This window comes from Saccostrea cucullata, unplaced genomic scaffold (assembly GCF_032062105.1).
Source record: "Saccostrea cucullata isolate Sc308-1 unplaced genomic scaffold, CSIRO_AGI_Scuc_v1 ctg1457, whole genome shotgun sequence".
NCBI lineage: Eukaryota > Metazoa > Mollusca > Bivalvia > Ostreida > Ostreidae > Saccostrea > Saccostrea cuccullata.
Genome location: NW_026939718.1, coordinates 67,011 through 94,463, shown reverse-complemented (window position 1 = coordinate 94,463; position 27,453 = coordinate 67,011). Strand labels below are relative to the sequence as shown.

General features: G+C 32.4%; 1 protein-coding gene across 2 annotated transcripts in view; it reads left to right on the top strand.

Moving 5' to 3' along the window:
* Positions 1-2,217: 2,217 nt before the first annotated feature.
* The window catches only part of LOC134253746 (multiple epidermal growth factor-like domains protein 10), a 49,416-nt gene continuing 24,180 nt past the window's right edge, over positions 2,218-27,453 (top strand). Inside the window, exons 1-6 of one of the 2 annotated variants that reach the window (XM_062736325.1) lie at positions 2,218-3,906; positions 5,180-5,308; positions 6,221-6,335; positions 6,452-6,924; positions 8,963-9,051; positions 13,502-13,735. In XM_062736325.1, the coding sequence (XP_062592309.1) occupies positions 6,911-6,924; positions 8,963-9,051; positions 13,502-13,735 (337 nt within the window). In that variant the 5' untranslated portion in view covers positions 2,218-3,906; positions 5,180-5,308; positions 6,221-6,335; positions 6,452-6,910. Of the gene's footprint in view, positions 3,907-5,179; positions 5,309-6,220; positions 6,336-6,451; positions 6,925-8,962; positions 9,052-9,442; positions 9,562-13,501; positions 13,736-27,453 lie in introns of those variants that run through there. The other variant, XM_062736327.1, reaches the window with a different exon arrangement.

Here is a 27,453-nt window from a genome sequence, read left to right as displayed (position 1 = left end):
TAAAATAAAGGAAGCTTCGTTACTTCTTTCTGCATTTGTACTGAGGTTTTTTTTTTTTTTCCTTAAAATCAACTTTGTGATTGTTAATAAAATGAATCTTAAAAAATAATTTAAAACAAAATGATGACCCTGATATGTGGCTTTGTGTTTAGCAAGTTGGTCTTATTCTATCACTGGCATGGTTGTAGTATATTTACTGTGCTTAACATGTGTCTTTGTCTGACAAAGAGAACAACCAAATATCCTAAGGCTTTCAAATAAAAAAGAAGATGAAATCTAGAATTATTGTAATATACTTCATATGCATTTTGAAAGAGAAAAAAGAACAAACTGCAAAATTTGAAGCTTATAATCTCAGATATCAAAAACTTCAGTGTATCCTACCATATATTCCATTTAATATCACTAGGTTGTAAAGTCATTCGCCCATAAAAACGGAATTTAGAGAGTCTAAAATATTGCTATTCAGTTCTTGATTTTTTTTCACTTTAGACTTTAGTAATGCAATTGATCTTTTGCTTATTACCAGCTTGTACAAAAAAGTGAAGAAAATTCTTGATCTTGAGTATGCATACTGTATACAGGATTATTTTTGTCCCTTTTAATTTTCACCCTTTCACACTTGCAAACAGTTTTGCCCTGTTTTAAATTCGCCCATTCATAGTTTTATTTAAAGAAATATACTGTATTATTTCATTTCGCCCAAATGAGGGTTGTGCGAAAGGGGCAAAAATAACACGGGAGCGAATATTTCATTGCATGCTGTATATATAAAAATTTTATATCTAGAGACTCTGTCATACATTTTTGATACTCCATTCTGTATTAGCCCAGAACACCACTATCAGAGAGAGGGCCGAAGACTCCATTGCATATATTGGCCATGGGTTGTTACAGGGTGGAATATGGAAAAATGATCTATATTTTCTTACCTACTTAGTACACGTAACTCATAAAACAGCTATTTGAAAAAAATACATCTTAATGATTGTTATCTAGTTTATTATAAAATGAACATAAATAAATTCAAATCAACAGTAAAACATTTCATATATAGAGAATAATTCATAGGCTTCCTTATTCGATCCAGTATCAGCTCGAGAGACCAAAATTACTCAGAGGGCCTCCGGTCACAGTAACAACTTGTGTATGCTACTTAGATATACCCTAGATATATTCTGAGTTCTAATGCATTAAATATATTTATATGAAAGTTAAAAAAAATCTTCATTTATATCAATTATTAACACGTACATCGCACGATCCCGCATGTGCATGCATGTGCACACAAATGAAATTCGACGAGCACATTCATAGAACACGCCTATTAACTCTCAAAAGATATCTTTATTCAATTGAATGAACAGCTTAAGAGAAAAATCTGTTTCAATCTTTGAGCCAAACATGGCACTCAGAACCATTGAGCAGCGAAGGTTTTTTATCTTGCAAACACCTACCATGCAACGCGATTTCTATTTTTAAGGTCTCTTCCATACTCCTCGCGACTTTTACTTAAACTGCAGACACTTGCGCAGTACTGTTAAGGCTTCCCGGAGCTTAAAATGCATTTGAAACGTAACACTGCATTGCAAAGATGATTTTGAATTTTATTTTTAAGTTATGTACTTCAGTACGCCAAAATTATACAGAGAATCCTCTTAGCTGTATATAAACATATTTGTTATGATGTCACATGACCTTGTTGATCAAGTGACGGTCATTTCTTATTTTTTGGAATGTTTTACATAAATCGCTTCGGCGCAGGTTATTAACACAATTATTATTAACTTTTTGTCACATAAATAAACTCGTTGCATCATACGAAAACAGAAATGTGCTTGGGAAACGTTATTCTATTTCTTCGAAACAATCTATTTCATATTAACCTCAACTTACCGACAAATCTGAAGGTATTTTCCGCTGATTATCGTCATCTGTTTTAAAGAAAAGCAGGATTCAGTGGGAGGGGAAATTCCTCTTACATATTTCCACAAAAGATATTAAATAAATCCTCAGTAACACACTGCGCCAGGCTCTTTTATACACATATAATGAATTCTGCCTCTGTCCACAGGTATAAAAAATGGTAAATGTCAAACGTATATTTTCGTACGTAGTTTGAACACGCTGACTCTTAAACAAGAGTAATAAAGCATAGTTATCTGAATTATTCGGATATATTAGACTTTTGAAAAAATAAATAAACACATTTGTTTTAAACTAGCATTCTGAAACTTTATATGCAAATTGAAATAAGGTGTAAACTTCATGACACTTTCCCCATTATTACATCTCAAGTATGCAGTGACTTGACGTCATTTTCAATTATGACTTCATACATGTGTAGTTCAGAGAAGTGCATGCAGAGAGTACACTACAATATTCTCTGGGAAGCCTTATCGTACCTGCGTTTCGGAAAAAGAGTCTTACATAGATATGTTTACGTCATCCCAATCACAAAGCAAATCTTCCAGATACCAGAGAGGGAATGAAAAACTAATATCATAATTTAGTTATAGACTGAAAACAATATGAATAATAATAATGATAATTCTTAATTTTAATTTTTTTATAACCGTATAAAGAGTTTATATACATAAATATATGTTCCATTATGATATAGATTGTTTAAAATTGCAGATGCATTTAATACCTACACAAGAAGATTTCTGGGGTTCTCCATTTATGTATCTAACACAACGGACAGAAAAGATGGTCACCTATGTTACCATGATACAAACTATACCAGATATACCATACCTGCCGTCGTCAATATTACCTGTCTTGTGCATGGACAATACGTCATCTTTTATAACGAAAGACTATCAGATGTTATTTATCCAGAAAGATATTCAAAGTTCGCACATAATGAAATATGTGAAATGGAGGTATATGGTATGCTGTATATTAAGCTCTTCAGCAGGAAATCATTCAGTTTTCTTTTTTAAATACACGTATAGAGATATGTATAAATATACTTTATTAGGAAAAAAAACAAGCGTATTTGTAATACTTGATCAGTACGACTTTCGTTTAATATATTTGAGCAAAAGTTGTATTGACATTCATTGCTTTTAATATATTTGTAAGAATATTTTGCAGGGAAAATAATTTGATATGCCATCATCCGTTTTGGATGGATAAAAAATGGGATCAATTCTGTTGAGAATGCTTGCAATTTAGTATATGCATTATTTATTCAAGAAATAACACTAATGGTGGGATGACAAAATATTTTCTTGCTAGTTCCCCTTCAAGTGTGCAGCAAGGTTAACGACGTATTTATGTTTTCGTAAAAACTCAAATGACGTCACGTTTAAGCATTCAATACAAATGAATCTCGACGAGTGCATAATGTATGTTCTTTTTAAAACACGCTCAAATTCTTTCTTGACGATCCTATGATTGCGCTAAAATATTTTTTTGAGGTCGAGAGGCTGACCAAAAAAAACGGCTTTAGCAAGCCCAAAGTATGGATAAATGAGTCACGAAAATTGAGTAGGACAGTTTGTTCAACAATTTCTATATCTTGACCTTGCTGAATAAACCGCCACACCATTTTCATGAAGCTTGAGTCAGTCCTATGTTTGTGTTTACCTTACTTCGAGATAAGAGCAAACGTATGGATGACTTAATGAAACACGGATGAACAATTTCAATTTTACCCGGGCAAAAACGAACGGAACAGTTTATTCGTATTCTTATCATGAATAGGCTTTAAAAAAGGGACAAATGAGTTTAAGATTATTGCTTCAATGTTCTTTATTCCCTTTAAAGGTTGCAGGATTGGATACTACGGATTGAACTGTTCTCTTTCCTGTCCTGACAAATGTCATCATTGTCATATAGAGACAGGTATATGTCATGTGTGTGAGTCCGGATATCACGGACACCAGTGTGAATTTGGTAAGGAATCCAGAATTTTGCAAAACTTTCTGCTGTATGTTAATTTCTATATGAGTGATTCAAAAACAGAAATTGCTGTTCCCCAAAAGACTAGTATAGCACTTTGGCTTCGGGGTTGGGGGATACTTTTTCGATTTATCGTTCCTGGCACCGCTTCAAACCTAAGACGCTTAATACGTAGTGAATGTTAAATCTTCAAATACCTATTCTTAGAGGAAAATTGCTCCGGTCTTTTAAGTAAGATCATAAACATGGATGCCCTGTGTCATCGTGGGTTAGCATGATAAAACCGTAGGCGCCTTGTATAAGTAAAAAAATATCGGTTATTTGCGTAATTCAGAATCTCTGTAATTGTGAAATACACTCGAATGGGACTTTAGTTAAAATCGACTTATTAATATAACCATTCTTTTTATAATGCACATAATTACAACTATATACTCCACTGTCTTCATGAAGCATTAAAGTTAACTTAATGAGTATTTTATGGATTCTTCCATGAAAATTTATTTTATTATCCCTTCACGTTAGATATTGTTATCTGATGGGTTTAAACGAATTTAACGATCTACAATCGTATCTGCAGTTTAAACAACATATTTGACAACTGGTAACATAATGAAAATTAAAATCAAATGTTTTACAAATGTTTTAAAAAAAGAAACTATTTTTTATTGAGTTTGCATAAAAGACATATTTACTTTTTTATTTAACATTATGTTTAACATGCTAATTGTTTCATACCACATCAAATATTTCGTATATATCCATTTTAATTAATAAATTTGCTGGACAAAACGAGAAAAAAAATAAACTTCAAGATGATTTGAAGTATTAAAATGACTGACTCGTCGTAGTCAAATTACAATACATCTTGATTAACTAATCAGACAAAATATCGATTATAAACTGGCATAAAGGACAAGTAAACAAACTTTTGTCAAAAATTTTGAAAAAAAAAAAAACAATTTTGGTCATACTTTAATGTATCAAATGAATAAATTTCACCGCGTAATTTTTTTTAATTCAAAGTTGCGCAAAAAAAGAATTTGAAGTAAAAAATTGTTGTATAGAACAATATGGATGTTTTCAGAAGGGTATAATTTTATACATCGCAGAAGGTTTGCAATTTTTTTATGTTATAGTTATTTTTTATTTCCATCATTTGCATTTAAATTAGGTCGAAAAATATATACGAATCCAGGCATCCATTTTTTGTTTGTATCATCTGTCCTTAAAAAGAAAAAATGTTATAGTTTCACTTTTTTTAAAGATTGTAGGAATGGATACTATGGATCTAATTGCTCTCTCCCCTGTCCCGAAAACTGTCGTTATTGTCACAAAGAAACAGGCGTATGTGAGTGGTGTGAACCCGGATATAAGGGATCTCAATGCGTAATTGGTGAGAAATTGAAATTCAATTCATATCATTAGAAAATTTAAGTCACTTGTTCATCAACACAAATTGTATCTACAACATGTTATTAGAAGGCAATATGTAGGAGGAGTTTGTTGCCACCTTTTCCATACGAATAAACGTTAACTTTTTTCTATGTTCAAAAGGTTTACTAGAATTCTATCCCATTGAAGATTTCTGGACTGACATTGATATCTTTGCAGACATGCACTGCTTCGATGCACTAGAAACCATCAACTTGAAAGCGTTTTAGCAGGTTGTTGAATGAGAATTCCTCAGCAACCACAAACAAGCTGAAATAAAGCTGATGGCCTGACGAAAAATATACAGTCAAACCACAATTACGATATATGCATTTCTTGAATTATCATTCAAAAGCAGCAAATTTGCTGCTTTCTTTATTTAGTAGGAAGAAATACACGTCCAGATCACTACTAGTATTTGCAAATTTATCATACACATATTGGAAACAAATTTTAAAAAGCATTTCTAGAGTATTTCTATCCATCCCAGATAACAATGTTTGTTTCAGGACATAGATATAATGAATCACAACATTGTATTTTAACAATCACAGGCTTGCTAATAAATATTAATATGTACTGCTTGTAATTATATTACAATAAAATTTCTATATTTTGTAAAGAAAATGCCCGTTCAGATCCATGACACATTATAAGAGGGAATAATTCAGAATTGGTTTATTTCTATCCTTTTCTCTATATATCTGTTATAAGGATATTCTTTTTATATAAAATTTTATAACACTTTATAAGTACAAAACCAAACACCACGAATTTTTTTCAACAAACCAAAAACAAATTGACGCCGGCAATTGCTTTGATTTAAATTTCCATTCAGTACATTTCAAGCAAGTTATATATTTTTTCATTGTAGTTAGTACAGAGGAAGAAACAGCCTGGCGATTAAGGTTTTACAGTACGCTTGGTGCTGTCATCGTCGCCGTAATACTTAATGCCTTTTTCATCACTATTATAATCTGTCTGAAGTGGTATGTAAACTTATCGAATATTTTGATTCAATTTTAAAATGCTTAAATCAAAATTGTGTAAAAGAAATTGGAACGTAATGAATCATCAGATACATTTTAAACTTCGATTTTTAAAGGAAAAGAAATGTTCCAAAGATACCACTAACTATGAAAGAATCTTGTACTCCCGGGGTAAATCATATCTATGATAATCCTGATGCAAATATCCCTGGAGAATATCAGCAACTTGGAAAGCTGGGAGAATCCTCTCAATATGACGCACTGAAGCAGATGAATGGAGAACAGAGTTCGGAAAATGAAAAATGAATTAAAATTTTAAAAATCCGGATAGACATTAACAATACTAGGAAGAATCTGATATTGTATAGAAGCTGCAATTGTTTCCCTTTTAATTTTATTTAAGTGGAACCCCTTGATTTTTCTGTATTATTTGTTTTTATTTTATAGTCATTTTATCTTGTAGGTTATTCTGATACAGAAATAACAATAAAATCAACATAACAAAGATACAAGTGTCCATTGCCGATGGAAAGCATGTAACGTCAAAGGATGAAAAATTTCAATTAAAAGATAATATGATAAAATCAAGGTAAAATCACTGTCAACAAAATAATCAGGTTATTGCACCAATGAGCATGAACATTTCTGATATTAACATCAATATTCACAACACAGTTTCCATAATGGAACGTCAATATGTTTTGAAAATTGCTTTACTGTTAGAGAAAGTGGATTTTCAAAGAGGAATGGCCTAAAGAAATATTTTGATTGGTAATTTAGTTGCTCTATCAGCTTAATGAGGTCCCTTGGTACCTTTCCATTCCTAAATAAATTGTAAAAAGCTTGCATCCTCATTCGTTCTATTCACTTCTTACAAATATCACTCAAACACAATACAACGAATGTGTTTTAACTATAATGCTATGTAATGTAAATGTTCACCATGTCATTCAAATATATCTGCCTAGTCTATTACATGTTACGTATCTGCATTTAACAGCAATCCAAAATAATAATACAGCAAATGGACCCAATTAAACTAGAAAGCAAAGCCAACGATATTCCAACAATACCAGAAGATAAGTGCTTCTTGAAGAGTTACAGGGTTACGTTCATTTCGTACAATTTTAAAGATTGCTTTGTACTTGGTTGCACTGAGTATCTTTATCTCTGTTAGAAACATAAAGAACTTTATTCGGTAATAACCAATATTTGCCTCCCAAAATCAAACTTTGATGGAGATATATTTAATCAAGTTTTTTAACAGGGGAGTATATGCTGACTTCAAAGAAGTGAATATTTTCATAAGTAATGACGCCATATGTACGTAATGACGTCACAAACGTGACGTAAATTTCATTTTTTTTATGAATTTTACAAAAAAAGTGCATATTTTGTCGATATTTTGAGTAAAAATCACCGAGCGCATGCGTGTTCAAGATCAATATTTTGATATAATGTGTAGAATGATAATATCAATGAAATATGTCAATATTAAACCTGAACAAACGTGCGCTCTATAAATTTTAAAGCTAAAATTGTTGAAATTTTGTCCATTTGTCCTTTTTTCTGAAAAAGGATATAAAATCGGACTAGTTTGTGACGTCATAAAAACAAAAATTGTGAATTCACTGCTTTGACACTGTAATATTTCTGTTAATTTATATTTCTCATGCAATTTATTGGATTCAGCACATTTCAGGAAGTTTTCAAAATTTGACTTTTGTGGGGGCAAATATATGCAATATACCGCATATAGTTCTTTATCTGATTAAAAAATCTGATGATATAATACATGTAGCCAATAAAATGATGACTAACGTAATTTGGCTCTTTTGTATTTCAAGTCTACATACATTTAAAACATCTAATAATCTGATCATTATGTCCTGCGACCTATACTGTAAATCACTTTTTATTCGCGAGAACTTTATTTTCGCGTAATTACGCGAGACAGTGTGCTCGCGAAAATTTAATTCTCGCGTGTAATAGTATTCCTTAAGAATATATATAGTAATAACAACAACTCGCGAAACTTTTGTCTCGCTAATCAAGAGTCAATGACTATCTCGCGAAAATAAGCAGGTGTCGCGAAAATTAAGTGATCTACAGTATATGCTTAAGGAGCTACCTGTAGAATTTAGAACACTTAGGCATTGATGATAACATGGCTTAAAACTACAAGGCATTACTTACAACATGGCTCAACGTGGCTCAAAACTATTCGTCATTATGTGCAATATGGCTCAGAACAATTATGCATTAATTACAACATGGCTAAAAAATTGCTCTCCATCGGCGAGTGGTGATGTCTCCATATGAGTGAGATATTTGATATTCGATTCTCGAGAGGAACGTTAATCTATATATAATATATCAAATAGAATTAAAAAGACAACCAAACCGTTTGAGACAATCAGCTTTGTAGATGTCAGAGATCAATGCATGACTATTTTTTCTCAAGTTGATTGGTACTGTTTTTTCTTTAAGTATGCAATAAGTATAATAAAAAATATCTCCTTTTCCACATCACATCCTGTGTTAACCCTCGACAAACGTCAGCCCTCAGACATTCGGCCTGATACATAATGTGATATGGAAAAGGGTACGTGATATTCTCTTTTTAGTTCACATGCAGATAAAGAGGAAGTCAAGAATTCTATGGAGAGGATACGATGTATTTTAATTTTTGCCCTAAAGGACTCAAGCAAAAGAGGTTAATAAATTATCCTAGTTGTACAACTGTACATGCAATTCTAACATTACGTTGTTATATGTGATTAATTGACTGATTTACTGATACATGTGCATTAATAGTACATGTATAGAACTACTGTAAATCACTTTTTTATTTGTGGATCTTTATTTTTGCTTGCGCTAATTCCGCTCTCTCTTCTAGTATTTTTTAAAATTATATAGAGAAGTAATAAACATTCGTAAAAATTATGTCTTGCTATTAATGAGTCAATCACTCAATGACTATCTCGAGAAAATAAGGCGTCAAAAAATTAGTAATCTGGAGTTGAATACTTATTTTGCTAGGAGAACGAAAACATATGAAAGGTCAAGTGACGTACTAAGACTTCCTGGTGCATTAACAAATTTTTATAAGATTTTATCATACACAACCACTATTGCTGATCATTCTGGTGAGAGTTTGTCAGTTTTTTTTCAATCATGGAAGTATATTATATAACATTAGTATTTGGTTATTCCTCTTGTTTTGGTAACTTTGATTTTTTAACAAAAATTACATTACTCCATTTTCTATTTACATGAGTTTATACCATCAAAATGAATCAAGCTTGACAAATCAGAAAACATTTTCATTAGCACACTATCATTTCTCTTTTTATCAAATGTTCCGATTTCGGCGATTGATATTTTAAGAACAAAACGTTTCTGGGGATTTTAATGAAGATGTAAGCGGTTATTGAAATGTTTTTGTCTTCAGTATGTTGGGCATTTTTGCGTATTTCATAGCCGGACATACATATTTAAAAAAACAAATAAGTATGTTTCCTTTTAATTTACATGCATACATAAATACAAATTTATGCCCGCACTTTCTAAAGAAAGTTTGGGTATATTGTTGTTACTCATGTCCGTCCGTCTGTCTGTCGGTCTGTTGGTCCGTCCGTCCGTCCGTCACACTTATCTTCCCTACACTCCTTTTATATTTTACACAGTAGCCTAATCATCTTTTGGGAGATTGTTGATGGTGTCATGTAGATGTACAGTAAAGTTTCGGAATTTTTCATTTTATTTCCTATCTTGCTTGTAACACGAGCTTTGATTGGTTACAAAGTCGGGTGTAAATATCCGTGCATCCGACTTGAGCCGGGTGTAAATAAAACGTGAAGTCACAATGCATACATTCTCTATGATAAAAACCAAATAGCATGACGTCACGATGCATTGTAGTACGTAGTTATCTAATCGATAGATTGAGACACACTCTGATGTTTACAAAGCAATTTTATGGGTACAAAGGAAATAAATTCGTTATCCAGGTCCAATCAAGGGTGTACGGCGATTTAGCCCGGGTTTTATTCCATACACCCTTCGGCCTCAGGGTGTAGAGAATAAAACCCGGAGTAAATCCCCGTACACCCTTGATTGAACCTGGATAACTAATAATACCCCCCACCGGGGGTGGGAGTCAAATGGGGCTCGAAAAACGACGTTTTTTATGCAAAAAGCCCTTGTTCCCTGAACTCCTCCTACAGTTTACTTCTTAGTCTAATAACCTTTAGGGAGATGGTTGTTGAGAGACTTCATGGTGTCATTTAGATGTGCAGTAACGGTTTGGAATTATCATTTACCGCCCGGGGGTCAAAGGGGATTAAAAAATGATATTTTGTTTTTATTAAATATTTGATATGCTCAAACATCCTGGTTCCGATAACTTCCCAAATATTCTACGCATTAGCTATAAATCATTATCATTTTGAAAATCATTAGTTTTGTCCTGTGTTTGTATAAAATGGTTTTAAAATTTGCATTAAATTTATGTCGATGGCAAATGGGGCAGAAAAAATAGCATCTCCTTAACCCAGCGGGTCATGATTTGTTCAAACTAGAATCTACACCTCTTGAGAAAGTTTAAATTTCAATCTTGCTCTTTTTGTCCTTGAAAAGAAGAATTTTGAATATTTTTTATACAATTCCTATGTAAAACTGATTCCTTATCATGGTCTCACATTAGCATCTGAAGTCATGATTTCACGAATATATATCGAACAGTTTCTTTTAATTAATTGATTATAGTTTGTTGAACGTCCCTCTCAAGAATTTTTTTCACTCATATGAAGACGCCACCAATTGCCAATAGAGAACTGCAAATTTTGTCCAATGGTTGGTACTCTTAGCCACTGAGCAGGGAATGATCGTTTTCGTGCCAGCACTGCGACACGCATGGGGCCATGGTTCATACTGTCTCATCAAATGGACCAGTCTACATGTCCCACAGTGAGATTCGAAACCCACGACGGTAGGATCAACTCCTTACCTTGCGACTCTAGAGCAGACGCTCTAGCCACTGCGCGACGCATATCTTAAATTATTTCTTTAAATCTTACAAAAAACATATTAAATAGAAGGTAGCTCATGGTAACAGGAATGTGCAGGTCTGTGTTTTTGTTCAAAATGTTACGAATCAGAATTAGTTAAGTGGATTAAAATAGGTTTTTAAATCACTCAATCAAATCATATTATGTGTAGCCAATCAGTGTTGATATTTTAGCCAATCAAATCATTAGATTCATTAACTAATGAGTAGAAATTAGGCATAGGAGAAATAGTATAAGAAAAGAGATCATTTCAGCTTTCGTTTACTTTTGGTGTAACTCTTTGTCAGAGTTAGGTGACGTGGGAAGAGTACCTGGGCTGTGTCGGGAAACAACAGAATTGTGAGTTAGACCACTCAGCCCAGAGACCCAGTTCTCTAGTGTCTTTGTGACTAGCTATGTTGTCTCTGTGACTTTAGCTTGTGTCTTACCAAAAGTCGTGTCCTGTTGATAGCTATGGTGTCTTGGTGACTTTAGCTTGTGTTTGTGTGTCTTTAGATGTATCTGTGACTTTGTGATTTTTATAGGGTGTGTTTTAGGTAGTTGCAGATTGTGTCGGGAAACAACAGAATCGTTGGTTATACCACTCAGTATATAGCTACAGCGACAGGTTTTATATTTGATCATTGGTTTGATAAATTATTGGTGATTCTTTTGTTACTGTTCGTTTTCATTTCGTTTGCTAATCATTATTCAGATAGGACCAAGGAAAAAGTATATATAGTGAATTTCAGTCAGTTGTTTACCATTGTTAAGTTTGTTTTAATTCGATATAAACGTGATTCTTAGGAAGGAATCCTAAGCAGACCCAATAAATAATTATTTGTTCCTTGTTAAAACGTTACAAAATTGAATAGCTCTCAATAAAACACATCAGCATATTATGTTTGATGAATGAATTTTCTTTTCTTTTTTTCAAAATGGTCAAATTAAATTTTAAAACATATTTTGGGGAAGAAGGTAAAACTTCATAGTCAATGACATGGGTTAAAAAAAATCACAGTATAGAAAGTTTTTGTAGGTAATGTACATTTGAAAACTTTATCTTTTTTCATTCAAAAGTTTTGACCAAGGTAAAATTCATTGTGACAGAGGCACATTCTGTCAATGAGATGGACAGACTGGCAGATAAATAAAATTTTATATCCCCCCCTTTACCCCCAAAAGGGGGTACAATAATACCCTTGTTGTTATTGAGAAAAAAGATGTATGATAGAAAAAGCCAATGCATATATATTTCGTAATGCAGATCAATATAGCGTTTCTGTGTCATTAATTTGTTTATTTTTGTTAAACATCCCTCTCAAGAATTTTTCACTCATATGGAGACACCACCAGTTGAGAATAATGAATACAAACCATTATAATATTAAAGGTCAACATTCATTTTAGGAGTTTTAAACGATTAAGAAGAAATGAGATTTTAATTAGATCCTTCCTGAAGCCCCTTTCCAGACCCCCTTTTCATGTATGCAAACTAATGCATGTACTTTGTTTTTACATATTTAAAAAAATGTATACAAATACTTTAAAGAGGTCCATTTCTTTGAAGAACTCTAAATTAAATTTTCGCCGGACGATGAAGCTCATAAATTCTTTACAAGTAACTGAACAATACTATTTATTGTTGATCTATATGAAGAAAATACTTTTATAAGTTCCCATTTTGGGCCAAAGATTAATACCCCTCCCCCTTTTATCAAAATTTAATTTACATCATTAATTAAATTATGTTGTTTCACACTGGCAATTAATTAGGAATATGACATATTTATAAGAAGCTCTATAGATCACTTGGTTACCTGAACAAATTATGCTCGATTTTGACGCATACATGTATTGGGGAAATTATAGAATAATATTGACTTTTTTCTTGGTGAAACCAAATTTTAACGAGTGATTTTTTTAGGAAGCAAACACCTTCGTGTGGATATAATTGTCTCCTGAAAGCATCTAGTTTTAATCATTGCAAAATATTTTTGTCATGGAAAGAAAAAACTTTATTGTTATCAAATGGAAGTTTTTAAATGCATATTTACCTTATGCATTCAAAGGGGAAAAAAGCTTTGATGAACTGATTTCTTTTGTGATTTTTAGTGAATGTTGCTTTAAATAAACCCACGTGGCAGGCATACCCTTACATGGTACCGGACAGTACATATGATTCTAGTTATGCTGTAGATGAACTAAAATCCAACCTCAGATTCGATGGAGGTCAGTGTGTTATTACAGCTGACTATAAAAGAACTGCCACCTGGTGGGTAAACCTGGAATCAGTCTACAGCATACTTGACATAAGAATTTATTACCGGACTGATAATAATGTATGGGGTAAGTTTCAATTTCATGTCATATAAATTTCTCCAGAATATTTTTTAAAAGAAAAAGTACATGGTTAACGCATGATACCTTTTTAAAAATGTAGCTTGTGTGTTGAAATATAAACCATACGATATGTTCTATTTTCCATTTTAGTTAATGTAGCGTTGAATAAACAGACATGACAAGCATATCCTTCCAGTGTCGTTGATAGCAGGTTTGATTCCAGTAATGCAGTAGATGGGCTTAAGTCTGATCTCAGATTGTGGGGAGGTCAGTGTGTAGCTTCAGCTAAGGGTAAAAAAACTGCCACCTGGTGGGTCAACTTGACATCAATCTATAGCATCCATGACATAAGGATTTATTACCGGACTGATAATGTTGTATGGGGTAAGTTTTTTTCGACAAGTATTGTAAAGAAATATTATGTAGTGTTACTTTCCACTCGGCGGGCAGAGTTTTGACTCTGTTTACGGAGATAAATGAAATCAAAGACATACATGCTGTATATGGTTGTGTAGATAAATTATCGTAGAAGACAATTGTAATAAAAAGTTTGCCATTGCATTTCATCTGAAAGTGTAAATAAATGCGTTTTCGAGGAGGGGCCGGGGTACTGAGTGTAATTCGGGGTTAGATACCTTGTGTTATTATTATACTATGGGTTAAAAAATTATTTCCGAAACAAGTGACTGTGGTACAGAATAAGTCTCTCGCAGAAAGTCGCTTTAAATTACATAATCATAATTTGTATTATTTTTTTTAATTGTAAGGGATAAGCTTTATTTGAAATAATAAAATAAAGGTTTTCTATTTATGGTTCATAAATCTTTATGTTTTTCTTGATCTTTATGCTTATTTTTTGATCCCCGTATCTGACGGAATATTGGCGTTGTTTATTCAGTTGTTACAATCACTACAAATTATAAGTAATATTTAAGTTGTACACCCGTCCTGTCCCAGAACCTTAGGGCATGAACACATTGAAGCCAATTAACGCAAGCTTATCTTCGATTTCCTATCAATTGAAGTCAATGTAAGCATGAAATTCATCCGGAGCCTTAACTGGTCTGTCCTCTACTATTCTAGTGAAAAACTTTTAACGGCCGTGTCAGAAACCTACAGGAAACAATATATTTTGTATTCATTTTCATCTTACCCAAATAATCATTAGTTCTATTCCAATGATTTTAAATAAAAGATTTTTACAACATACATTTAACTATCTAAATTTCAAAGTTCCGAGATTTTTCTGACCAAGCCAATATCTATTTGTTAAGGTGGGTCCACCAATAATACATAGCAAACCTGGTGTATTTTTCAGTTAAGGGTGGGATATTTTTTCCAGATTTTTTTTAATTTGGACGATATAAACTTCAGACTCCTGTGCTTTATGCAAAAGGAAAATTCCTTTTGTTAAATCTGCTTGTTCTTTTTTCATAGATTTTAACATGAAAAGATTGCCTGTTTTGATTTGGTAACTATTTTATTAAATGGCTTTATATATTTTTCAATATACCCATAGCCGTATTTTAATATTGAATTCAGTGTCAATTTTATATAGAAAGCAGTAAATTCAAACAAAGTATAAAAATATTTTACATCTTCCTAAGCATAAAAAGAATAATCATAATATCTAGAGGTAGCTCTCAGCATAGTCGGAACAGCAACAGTATCTATTGGTATCTATCAAAGTCAATGGTAAAAACGACAATAAATATCAGAATTTATCAGAAACAACCTCAATTATCAATAACAACAGTAACAATATTCACTAATTATTATTAGTTACACAGTCAGTTAGTGACCTGAATTATCAATAACAACAGTAACAATTTTCATTTATTATTATTAGTTACACAGTCAGTTAGTGACCTAATATGGATTCATACAGAGTGTGAAATGGAAATCTGTATTGGGAGAGGCGAAGCAGAGTCCCAATACGGATTTCCATTTCACATCCTGTATGAATCCGTATTAGCTCACGAACTGACTGTGTAACGAATTTATCCCGCTGAAGAACTTTTTCAATATAAAGGAAATGTTTTAATCCAATAACAATTCAACATAAAATATCGTTACGGTAACGAGAAATTTATATATAACTAAACAACCTACGTAAACCGATTCTTTATACGCCATTTTTATTTACAATAACAACGCTTCAAACGTAATCGTGTGCGCTATTTTCATATTACTCCTCGACGGCGAAGTAATACGGAAAATTTCACGGCGTCATGTGGTTATCTCTTATCCAATCAGCAATCTACAAATTTTTCTGAAGCGGGATTACAGGATTTATACGACCAGAAAGAATATCACAATAACAGTAATTATAAAACATTATCAGCAACATTTGGTAATCAAATCTCATTTCGTCCAGTAGTGTCCTTATGAGATTTTTTTTTCTCTAGAAATATTTGACTAGTCAAAAGTAAGTCTGAACATATGCAATTAATGTCATGACATTTAAAGGGAGGGTTAGAGTTTAATATATTACTTTTGCTTTTCAGCTTTCGTTTTCCGTTTTCTTAGGTAAATATCATGATGGAACATAATCTTCAATAAAAATGATTTCCTCACACTTCATATTCCAAATGCATATCTTATGTAAATATACATATTAATGTTTCTTTTTATTTGAAAATTGAGTGAAAATCATGTAAAAACAAGATGTGTTTGTGAAACACTATGCGCCCGGCGCAACAAAGGTAAAAATCATATTTTAGCATATAGGTCACAGTCAAGGTCACAAGGACATTGATTTTGGTGTCATTTAAAAGAACGTAATTAGTGGAGTATGTATACTAAATATGAAGTCTCTATCTTTAATTGTTCAAAAGTTATGGTGAATGTTCAAAAAAGCTATTTTTAGCATATAGGACACAGTCAAGGTCACAAGGTCATTCAGCTTGATGTCATTTGAAAGAGCTTAATTAGTGGAGTATTCATACCAAATATGAAGTCTATATCTTTTATTATTCAAAAGATATAGCGAAGGTTAAAGTTTGCAGAAAAAAACTATTTTTAGCATATAGGTCAAGTCAAGGTCACAAGGTCACTGACCTTGGTGTCATTTGAAAGAACTTAATTAGTGATGTATGCATACCAAATATGAAGTCTCAATCATTCATGGTTCAAAAGTTATAGCGAAGGTTAAATGTTGCAGACAAATAGACAAACAGACAAACAGACAGACAGACAAACAGACAAACAGGACAAAAACAATATACGCCTCGGATCTTCGATCCGGGCGCATAATAAACAAACGTTCAGCACTGCAACTACTTATTTACAGCTTAAACTTCTATAATTTCTATAATCTATCTTGATCAATTTGAAACATATTGTTTAATTGTTTTTAAAAATAAACTTGCATTATTGAGTATTTTCTAATTCCAGATGAAGGAAACCCTTATGCTGCAAGCTTTCCTGGGTTTAATGTGTACTAATCGAACACCACGAACCGACTTGATGGTCACTTATGCTTCCATGATACAAACTTTACCAGATCTACGATTCCTGCCATTGCCAATACAACCTGTCCCTAACATGCACAATACGTCATCTATTTTAATGAAAGATTAGAAAATATTACGTAACCAGATGGATATTCACAATTCGCTCATAATGGACTATGCGAAGTAGAAGTCAATGGTATGAAATATGTCATTTTTGGGAGTTGAACTATGTTCAATCTCCCATGGTCATCACGTATTTAACATGCGCAGTAATTTGTGTTGATTATATAGAGCCGAAAGCGAGGCTACTGTGTCGCCCGATTTACTCCGATCATATTCAACAGAAAACATGCATAAACATCCGCCACAAATAGTTCATGTCATTTTCTAATGAATTGATCTAATTTTCATATCGTAAGTAAATGTAATGATAAAGTAATCTTATTTTGAATATAAGATTTCGTTCAAAGTAAAACTAAATTATAAAGAACCTCAAACTTTTTTCGTAATGGAACTCTTTTTTAGTGTAGCGCCATACACTGAAAGAGATACGAACGACAACTCTACATACTGACGGCAAGCGTTAAATCTAGTCTTCCCGACGCCCGACGGCGTAAAAATGTAAAAATCTGAAACAGTTGGCTGTATTTGAAATAATATTGTTCACTCACTTAACCTCCCGATCAAAGATGTTATTTTACACCATGTTCAACTCCCATAAGTGCATCCAGTACTTTGATTTGTTCTTGTTGTTTCTCTTTTGCATGTTATCAGCTCATTTTTATTTACATGTAACTACATAAGCTGTGTTATATCCCCAAATTTGTAAAATAAATTTGCCATCTGAAGTTTGCATTACTGGATACTACGGACTTAACTGTTCTCTCCCCTGTCTTGACAACTGTCGTTATTGTCATACTGAGACTGGTGTGTGTTCCTGGTGTAAACCCGGGTATCAGGGACATCAATGTGGAAATGGTAATATTGATGATCACCAATTATTTTTTTGCGACATCCTTATTTTGCGACATTATTATTTATTTAAAAAGTTATTTATAATGATTAACAGAACTCTAAGCTGTTATCTAAAATGTAACTGAATTGAACAGAGTGTAATGGTAGCCATTTTGGACAGGATTTTGGATAGAAATGTGGAGCTTGTCTGGGATATGAACAATGTAACCATATCAACGGGTCGTGTCTTGTAGGGTGCGATGCTGGATATGATGGAAACTTATGTAAAACGGTAATTGGAGTTATAAATGTTGCAATAAATTTTAAACAAAAATCTCAATCTTGTGCACAAAAATTAATTGTATTTTGTCAACATTAAGAAAGATAATTAAAACTTTATTCTTCGTGTCAATTAGAGTGTCCTACTGAATATTTTGGATATAATTGTGAAAATAATTGTAACGACAACTGTGGTGTAGCTAATAAATGTAACAAGACAACAGGAGAATGGGAAGGTGGATGCCAAGCAGGTTGGAAGGGACTTCAGTGTAGTGAACGTAAGATATGAGGCTTGTCATTACATTAGTTAGTTCATGGGATGTTGAACCATGTTTAGTTTAATTAGTAAAAAGCTTGGTATAACGCTTTTTTAGCAAAGCAATATATGAAGATAACGAACCATCCATTTTCATACGTCCAATAAACACCACAGATGTAGAAGCAGAGCAAACACAAGCCTCTAAAACTATTAGAGGTTGGACCAGATGTCATGGAGGAGAGACCATCCCTTGTCGAACGGTTTTACCTCTATATGTAACTTTAACTTGCAAATATGGAATTTCAAAGACTGGATTTTATTCATGTACGTTTCTTTTTCCTGTTACATTTAAAAATAATATGTCAAACATCTTACTATTTATATATGTAAAATGTTTTCAATGCTATTAACATATTGCTTGTTATTCAATGTTTGTTGTTTTTAATCTTTTGGTACCTTATAAACCTTGTTCATTTTATTATGTATAATCCTTGAATGATTGATTGTATATTGTTTAACGTCAATCTCGAGAATTTTTCACTCATATGGAGACGTAGTATAATCTTTGGAATACCATTCTAAGGAGATATATTTACATGGTGACTTTTCTTTACATTAAAAGAATGGTATCCAATATGGTCAGGATTGCGGACAGACCTGTGGAGCGTGTCTAGGATATAAACATTGTCACCATATAAATGGTTCTTGTCTTGAAGGATGTGATTATGGATATGAAGGAAACCTTTGTACAACGGGTAACTTTATGAACTTCATTGATAAAGTTAGTTAGCTGCAGATGTGAAGCTCTCTGGTTGAGAAACTTTGGACAGAAAAACCGAGAATTACAAATCCAAGCTTTCCCACAAATGGCATAGAATTTCCTAAATAAACATACATGTAACACGATTTCCTAATAATTATTTATTTTTCAAATATTGCAAACAATCTATGTATGCTAAATTTGAATATATGCATTCTTACAAACTTGTGGGTACCATGTATCATTCTTAAACACTATGCCCTTATAATCTTGGTACATCTTTTTTTATTCGCCCCAATCGATAGATCCGGGGCGTATATTGTTTTTGTCCTGTCTGTTTGTCTGTCTGTTGTCAAATTTAACCTTTGCCAAAACTTTTGAACCATTAGAGATAGGGACTTCATATTTGGTATGCATACTCCACTAATAAAGTTCTTTCACACAACACAAAAGTCAATGACCTTGTTACCTTTACTGTGACCTATATGCTAAAAATTGCTTTTTTCCACTTTTTGCCATAACTTTTAAACCATAAGAGATAAAGACTTCATATTTAGTATGCATACTACACTAATTATGTTTTTTCAAGCGACACCAAGGTCAATGACTTTGTGACCTTGACTGTGACCTTTATACTAAAAACAGCTTTTCCGAACTTTGTTGACGCCGGACGCACAGTGTTTCACAAACACATCTTGTTTAATATATTTTTATAAATATTTACTCATTTTAGATGTATTAGGTGATGCTTCAAACTCCATTTATTCATTTTTCATTTTTCAGCATGTCAATGATCTTTGACATTCGATCTTTTCTGGATATTCTGTTAATCAAATATATTTATCCTTAACGTCAAAACAGGCGTTAAAAGCATTTGCTTTCTGATATCTAGAGATCATAACAGTTAAAGAGTTCACGAAAGTGGCGTCCAGAAATTGTATAATTAAATCGAATGTTTATTTATTTAAAGATTGGATTTGTATCATCTGATACATCTGGCCGAATTTTGTAAATCAAGGAGCTACAATTCTGCAGCATGAAACCAGTCTCGTGTAAAGTTCTATAACAGATAGATATTACACATTTCTATATTGCTTCTAAGGTTGTACGACTGGAAAGTTTGGAAAAGACTGTAGTAAAAATAGCAGTGTTAATTGTATGGTACCCAGTGTATGTCACAATGTAACAGGAGAATGCTAGAATGGATGTCAGCCTGGTTGGGAAGAGAATCATTGCGAAAGGGGTATATAGAGTTTGAATGTTTACACAGGTTTTTAATCTAGACATAAATACCTCCTAATGCGTATTGAATTGCAATATAATCATTGTGTAAATAACATTGTTTCAAGTGTCAATTTAAAAAGTGTAAACATGTTGGTGTTACGTGTCGTTATGAATAAAGAAACTTGACAAGGGAATAGATATACATAATGGGAAGCATATATGTACACATAAGATAAGGTTAATTGGCAAAAAAAATGTGACAAGTTGTTTTTTTTTTATATACCTAGGAACCTTGAAGGCATGTGAAATGTATCATGACAACATGTACATTAATATTAAATATGTAATAAACTTTAAAAATATTTTTAAAAATTATGAAAGCAAAGAAAAAAGCAAAGACTTGCGGTAATTATTCAATAAGACCTTATAAATTGACATTGTAGTTCAAATAGAGGATAAACAAAACTGGCAACGGCTTTATGTCATCCTTGGTGCTTTTTTTCGTATCTGCTTTAGCTAATGTTGTCCTAATTTCTTATATCCTGCTAAAGAGGTATGTACAATTATTAATATTGCATTGCTTCAATGTTTTTTTTTTGTTTCATGTATGCTATTCAACAAATTGATAGATGAAAAAATATTGAATAATCATGTTTACCTAGTTCCATTATATTTAATGGAATTAATCTTTTAATCATAATCCAATTCAATAAAAATGTGGGGAAATTTTCTTTGTCAGTCAATAGCAAAAATCAAATGACCGTCTAATTTTAGAAGGTGCATATATCGCTTATGTTGACTATTTTTCTATATAGAGAAAATACAGTACTTGGCCATTTTAGTTCCCAAAATGGTCGCCATGGTAGGAATAGCCTATGGCAATGCATAACTGAAATATCATGCAAACAATAAAACACACTTACCTTAAACTACTAGTATTTCAGATTTCCGAATATTTTTTTGTTACAACTGGTCATAAATTCTATAAATTCTAATTCTATATAAATATCTCAATTCATGTTTCCATTAATTAGTGTCATTTTCCCGACACCATTATAGGTGTAACAACATATAGCAGAAATCGTACCTTTCTTCTCTATGTCTTTAAACATCCCTGTACATTCTCCCATTAAACGCTATTTCGTAATTTTTATCCTAGCATATTTTGTTGTCCTCTTCAATATCCTCTTTTATTTCATGGCTAAAAATGCTTTCGACCAGTTATTTTCAACCAGCCAGTAAAATTTCTGTCTACAAAAACTGATTCGCCGAGATCGGTTTTGTCTTCTTATCGTGAGTGTCTTAGAAACAACATGTCTTTTATAAAGTTTATAATTATTTTCAAACAATTTTCTTGAAGAAATATTTTCAACAGAATTGTTGTTAAATTTATTTGTGAGGTCTTCCAAGGTATGTCTTTGGTTACCCCGTAATATCCGAAAAAGACGACGATCAGCTATGTTGTTAGTTTTTCTCCACAATCCAGGATTGGAGACCATAAACTGAGAACAGGCTTAAGTCAAAATTTTGATTTTTAATAGCTTGTCATTTCTAATACATACGTAATGAGAAATTCGCAGATTTGTATAAAATTTCAATTGAAGCATAATAGTAAAAATTTTGTTTTGTTATCAAAATTATTTCGTAAGTTATATTGATTTGATATTTTGACTTGAGTCTCTTCTCAGTTTATGGTCTTGGGCCTGTTCTTCAAAGATTTTCTTCGTTTCCCCTGTCTTTCACATGTTTCACGCGTTTTATAAATTTATTTACAGTCCTTGGATTAAATCAAATGATTTTTGAGGTTTCATGGCCAGAATGACCTTTCTCATTTAAACTTACAATGATTTTTCTCACCTCCGGCGTCAAATCTTTTCTACGGTGACCCATTTTGTAAGAAGACGATTATCGACAAACAAAACGGAAATAAAATTAAGAAGATGAATAAATAATCCAAAGTCGGTATTTGTACTTTTATCCCAAAGCAAAAAAGGTTAGATTTTTTAAACATTTAGAAACTAAGAGACGATATATCATCGCAAAAACCTGAGTTAAGGAAACTACGGCGGCCATTTTGGGAACTAAAAAATTATGGCCAACTACTGTACTAAAACACAGTAACTCTTCGCTAAAGAAAACGATATTTGATAATTGTTATTATTTTAAAGGCAAATGGAGAAAAGAATGGCTGAACCAACAACAGAAGATATGTTAAATGACGACAAAAGAAAACCAAATGACATTTATGAGAATTCGGATGGAAACGTCACTGGAGATCACCAGGAACTAGGAGAGCTGGAGAAGACCTCTCATTATGATGCACTACAGTAACAAGGACTAGACTTAACTCTTTACAACTTACAGAATTGCTATGCATCATACATTGAATCCTCGCATCATAGAAATATTACTTTACCATTTCCCCGCAAGCACTTTATAGTGGGGTACAAATTTCTCTAAAGTTTAGCGTAAATAATATTCTGAAATAATATTTTAATTAGAAAATAACTTTTCTTATTTTATGAGACTCAAGCAAGTATAAAATAGTTGGAATTTGGCAATGAAATAAAGATTAAATGAACTTTTTAAAGTGCGTGAAAATGCGTGATTGCGGGGAAACGGTAAATGCGTGATTTTGCGTTAGAAATAGGAAATGGTATATGCGTTAAAATGCGTGAATGCGGGGAAGGGTGTTAAAGATTTGGAGAAGGAGAAATAGAAATAGAGTTATTATTTGATGTAAAATCTACTTTACCAGTTTTTTTTTTTTTTGTATGTAAATAATTATATCAACGTTTCAAAAAATCAGAAAAATCCTTTTTTTGGGGGGGAATTATTTTCCAAGATTTTTTAAAAATTAGATTGATTGATTGATTGATACTGTTTAACGTCCCTCTCCAGAATATTTCACTGATATGGAGACATCACCATTGCCGGTGAAGGGCTACAAATTTAGGCCTATGCTCGGCACTTACGGCTATTGAGCAGGGAGGGATATTTATCGTGCCACACTTGCTGCGACACAAGGCCTCGGTTTATACGGTCTCATCCGAAGGACAGCCCCATTTAGTCGCCTTTTAGGACAAGCGAGGGGGTACTGAGGACCTTTTCTAACCCGCATCCCCACGGGGCTTTTTTAATTAGATGATCTAGATGATCTTGCATACCTAGTAGCTCTATAGTATATGCATGTTGAAAGCTGGCTCATTCTGACATTTCTATTACTTAGATGTTTGTCTTAAATATTTTATTAATTTGATAAAACTTTGGAAAAAAGTGTATTTTGAGGTATAAATTTTCTGGCATAGATTAATTAATTTTATCTTGTATTTCATTTTGTGAGTTAGAAAAAAAAACGCAACCTATGTAAGCTATTTTAGTTTTTCTCCATGAACATGTTAAAGTGTTTATACACACCCTTTTTTAATGAGGACCTAAATATATATAGATTACCTTGAGCTAAGAAAAAAATTATGACTCATTTCAATGCAACCCCCAAATATTTTATATTTTCTACATGAATTTTTTTAAATTCGTAATTTTGTCGCCTCCCCCTTCCCCTTTTTTTCACGCAAAACAGCGTCGCTTGCTAAGAAAATAGGCATCAAGATAAAATTATTTCATACGAGGGGATATCAAAAAGTTCCTGGACTAGCCCCTAAAATAAAAAAGCTTTAGATACATCAATGAATTTTAGAATATCTGTTGAGCATCATCTTTCCAATCTATAGAAAAAAAAAAACAAATTATATTTTTTTTTCAATAAATTTGTATTGTTTTTAAAGCAATTGTGTGTCCAGGCGGTGCAACCTTGAACACTACGTTCTTTCGACCTAAGTATAGCTGAGAGAAACTCGTTTGATTATAAACATTTGAAATTCAAGAATATTTTCTATTCAGGTATTTGCTGGGACACTATTGTTTCATATAATATGAAATGTTTACCCCATCCTGGAAGTTCTATGAAATTTTATCGTATATTTTACCTGGAGTGTCCGAACAAATAAGACCTTGAAAATAACGTCAAAAGGGGGGTCCTTTTCCGGCATTCTATAAAGTTTTGCCACTGAAAAAAACAAGTAGAGACCTAAGAAATGTTTAAACTAGCTACACAGAAATAATATGCATCTAGAGTTCTTGTATTTTAATGCAAAAATAAATTCAAAGAGAAAATAGATGCACAGTGGATAATGTCGATTTGAGTCAATGTGTGAAAAAAATCAATCACTTCAAAAATGACGTTGATCATGTGTTGTAGCTATTGAACTCCAAATAACAAGATATGCTGGCACAATCAAGCGAGGATCTCTCCCAGATTATAAATCAATTTGCAATATTATATGCATCGAAAGACACTGTTCATAACACTGTAAAGTTATATAAACAAGACGTATTAAAATCATCATCAAAATAAGTGTACGAAGTAGAAGATGCGAACATTGAAAAACAATGATGCTGTCGGACGTCATGAAATTAAACTGCGACGGCGGCGGGTGATCATATAATGACTTTTAAAGGAGAAGATAGGGTAAGAGCGGTAATTGGAACCCAATTTTGAGTTTCTTTCGGAATGATCCAACAATTAATCCAGAAAAACCTGTTTTCACCCCTGCCACAAAATGAGTATTAGTTTTAAGATTTAGAATAAACAGAGGGCCACAGTGGGGTCAGAAAGTAGGTCAATTTCCGTCATTTCTCATTTGTATGCAAATTTTCATCATTTTGCAGCACACTTTCTTTCGGAAAACATAGAGCTCACACTTGCCTATCTACCAAATTTAAATATTTTATACACTAATATCAGATGCAGTTTATGTGTAAAAATCTCAGATAGGCAAGCTTGTGATCTATGTTTACCGAAGAGAAATGTTTCCAGAATATGATGAAATTCCAACAGAATTGAGGAAATTCTGGAAAATGCCCTATTTGTGCGCCCTCTAGTGGCTTTCAATTAAAATTAGTGCCTGTATTAAAGTGAGGATCATTTTAAATTCTGAACCATAAACTATTACAGTTCTACCAATTTTCTGACTTTTACATCAAATAAGGGACCAGATTAGGCTGTTACCCTACCTTATCCTTTGTTAAAATTTGGCAAATAATAAACGTATCATTTCAAAATTTCTTGAATCCTTGTCATTGAGTTGTTACACTGTATTTGCCTCCACTGACTATCAGTCATATCATGCCAAGGGATAAGAAAAAGAACATATCGTTCGTTATGTAATTGACACTATTTGAGTTTGTATAATATACGATGCATCATAGAGGAAAAAAAACGCCCTTCCGTTTTCTTGTAGATTTATCTACTTATCTCAATGCGCTCAGTTTAGTACATTTTTATTCAGTTACATTGAATTGTTCTGCCCTGAGAACAGAAGATATTTTCTTTTTATTATTTTGCACTCGGGTGATTTTTTTTAAATTTATTGAAATGGTATTTATAAGTTTTAAAATATACTACTTAACATTGGTAATCGGATATACAATTGCTTATGGTAAGTTCAAATCACCTCTAATGGAAGAAATTCATTGCTTTTCTTTTTACCCAGCTAAGGTACTTAGATGTATCACCTTGAATTCAATCATTTTTAATGTTAACAAAATTTTTTTAGCCCTTTTTTAATTTTTTTTTTACTGGAGATCTCTTTTTTTTTATTGTTTCTATCATCTGTCCTGAAGGCGTTGTACTCAGCCATGCCAAAAAACTGCATTTTTGTATGTGTGCAATTCTTGTGCTTTCCCTTCAAAGTCAAGATATTTGTGGTTAAAGTTTCATTTTATGCATTGCATAAGTAGGCAAGTACCAAGCAGTGGCGATAATTACCAAGTCAGAAGCTGTTAATTGTATACTAGTATCTTGCATATCCGGAAGATGGCCAATTATCAAATAAGAGGCAAGAGAGGAGATACATTGTATTGTATTGAGTTTCTTATGATGTTACGTACAATACCCTAATAATTCAATATTTAAAATATAATAGACATTGTCATTATATATACATTGAAATATATGCTATATTTACTATTCAATGTTATCCATATGTTACTTTTTTATGATGTTCAGATACGTAACATTTTGTTGTGTTCAAAAGAAATTTGTCTTTTTGTTTGTTTGTGCGTTAAATGTAAAAAGTTTGAAACTTTAGATACAGATTCTTTAAGACTTTAAGTTAACAAAGAAAACATCTTCTATGATAAATATCATTCGGGCAAATTGAAGTTCATAATGGCATAAACAATCTTTTGTGAGAAATGAAAGCTAACTTAAGGATGAAATTCGAACATAATATTCCTCAGTATTTATTACAATACATTTAAGAGACTTGAATTGCTTACAATTCAAGAACAACAAAATGTGAAAAAGTAGTCGGCGTTGATATTCAGCAGGAAAAAAATCGGAAACGCAAAATGTGCACTAATACAAAGCGTGTTGTTCTTCCTGCTAACGGTAAAACAACTAATATTTACAAAAAACAAAAAACAAAAAAAAAACTAACCATCATTAAAGTAAGGACATCGCATTTAGATAGTAGAAAACAATTCTCTGTTGAATTTTACGCTTCGTAGTCTTTGTTTATTGAAATGTAGCTTACATATGATTTCATCTGACGTAACAGTCTAAAAGTTATAACTGGCTTGTGCAGCTTGAGATTTGGACTTTAAAATTAACACACACTCTTTCTGTAATAACTATTCAATATTGAGCTGATTTGATCGTCAATCTTCTCAAGTGATAAATATGTATATATAGATGATCATGAATAAGCAGTTTTCCGGATAACCTTTATGA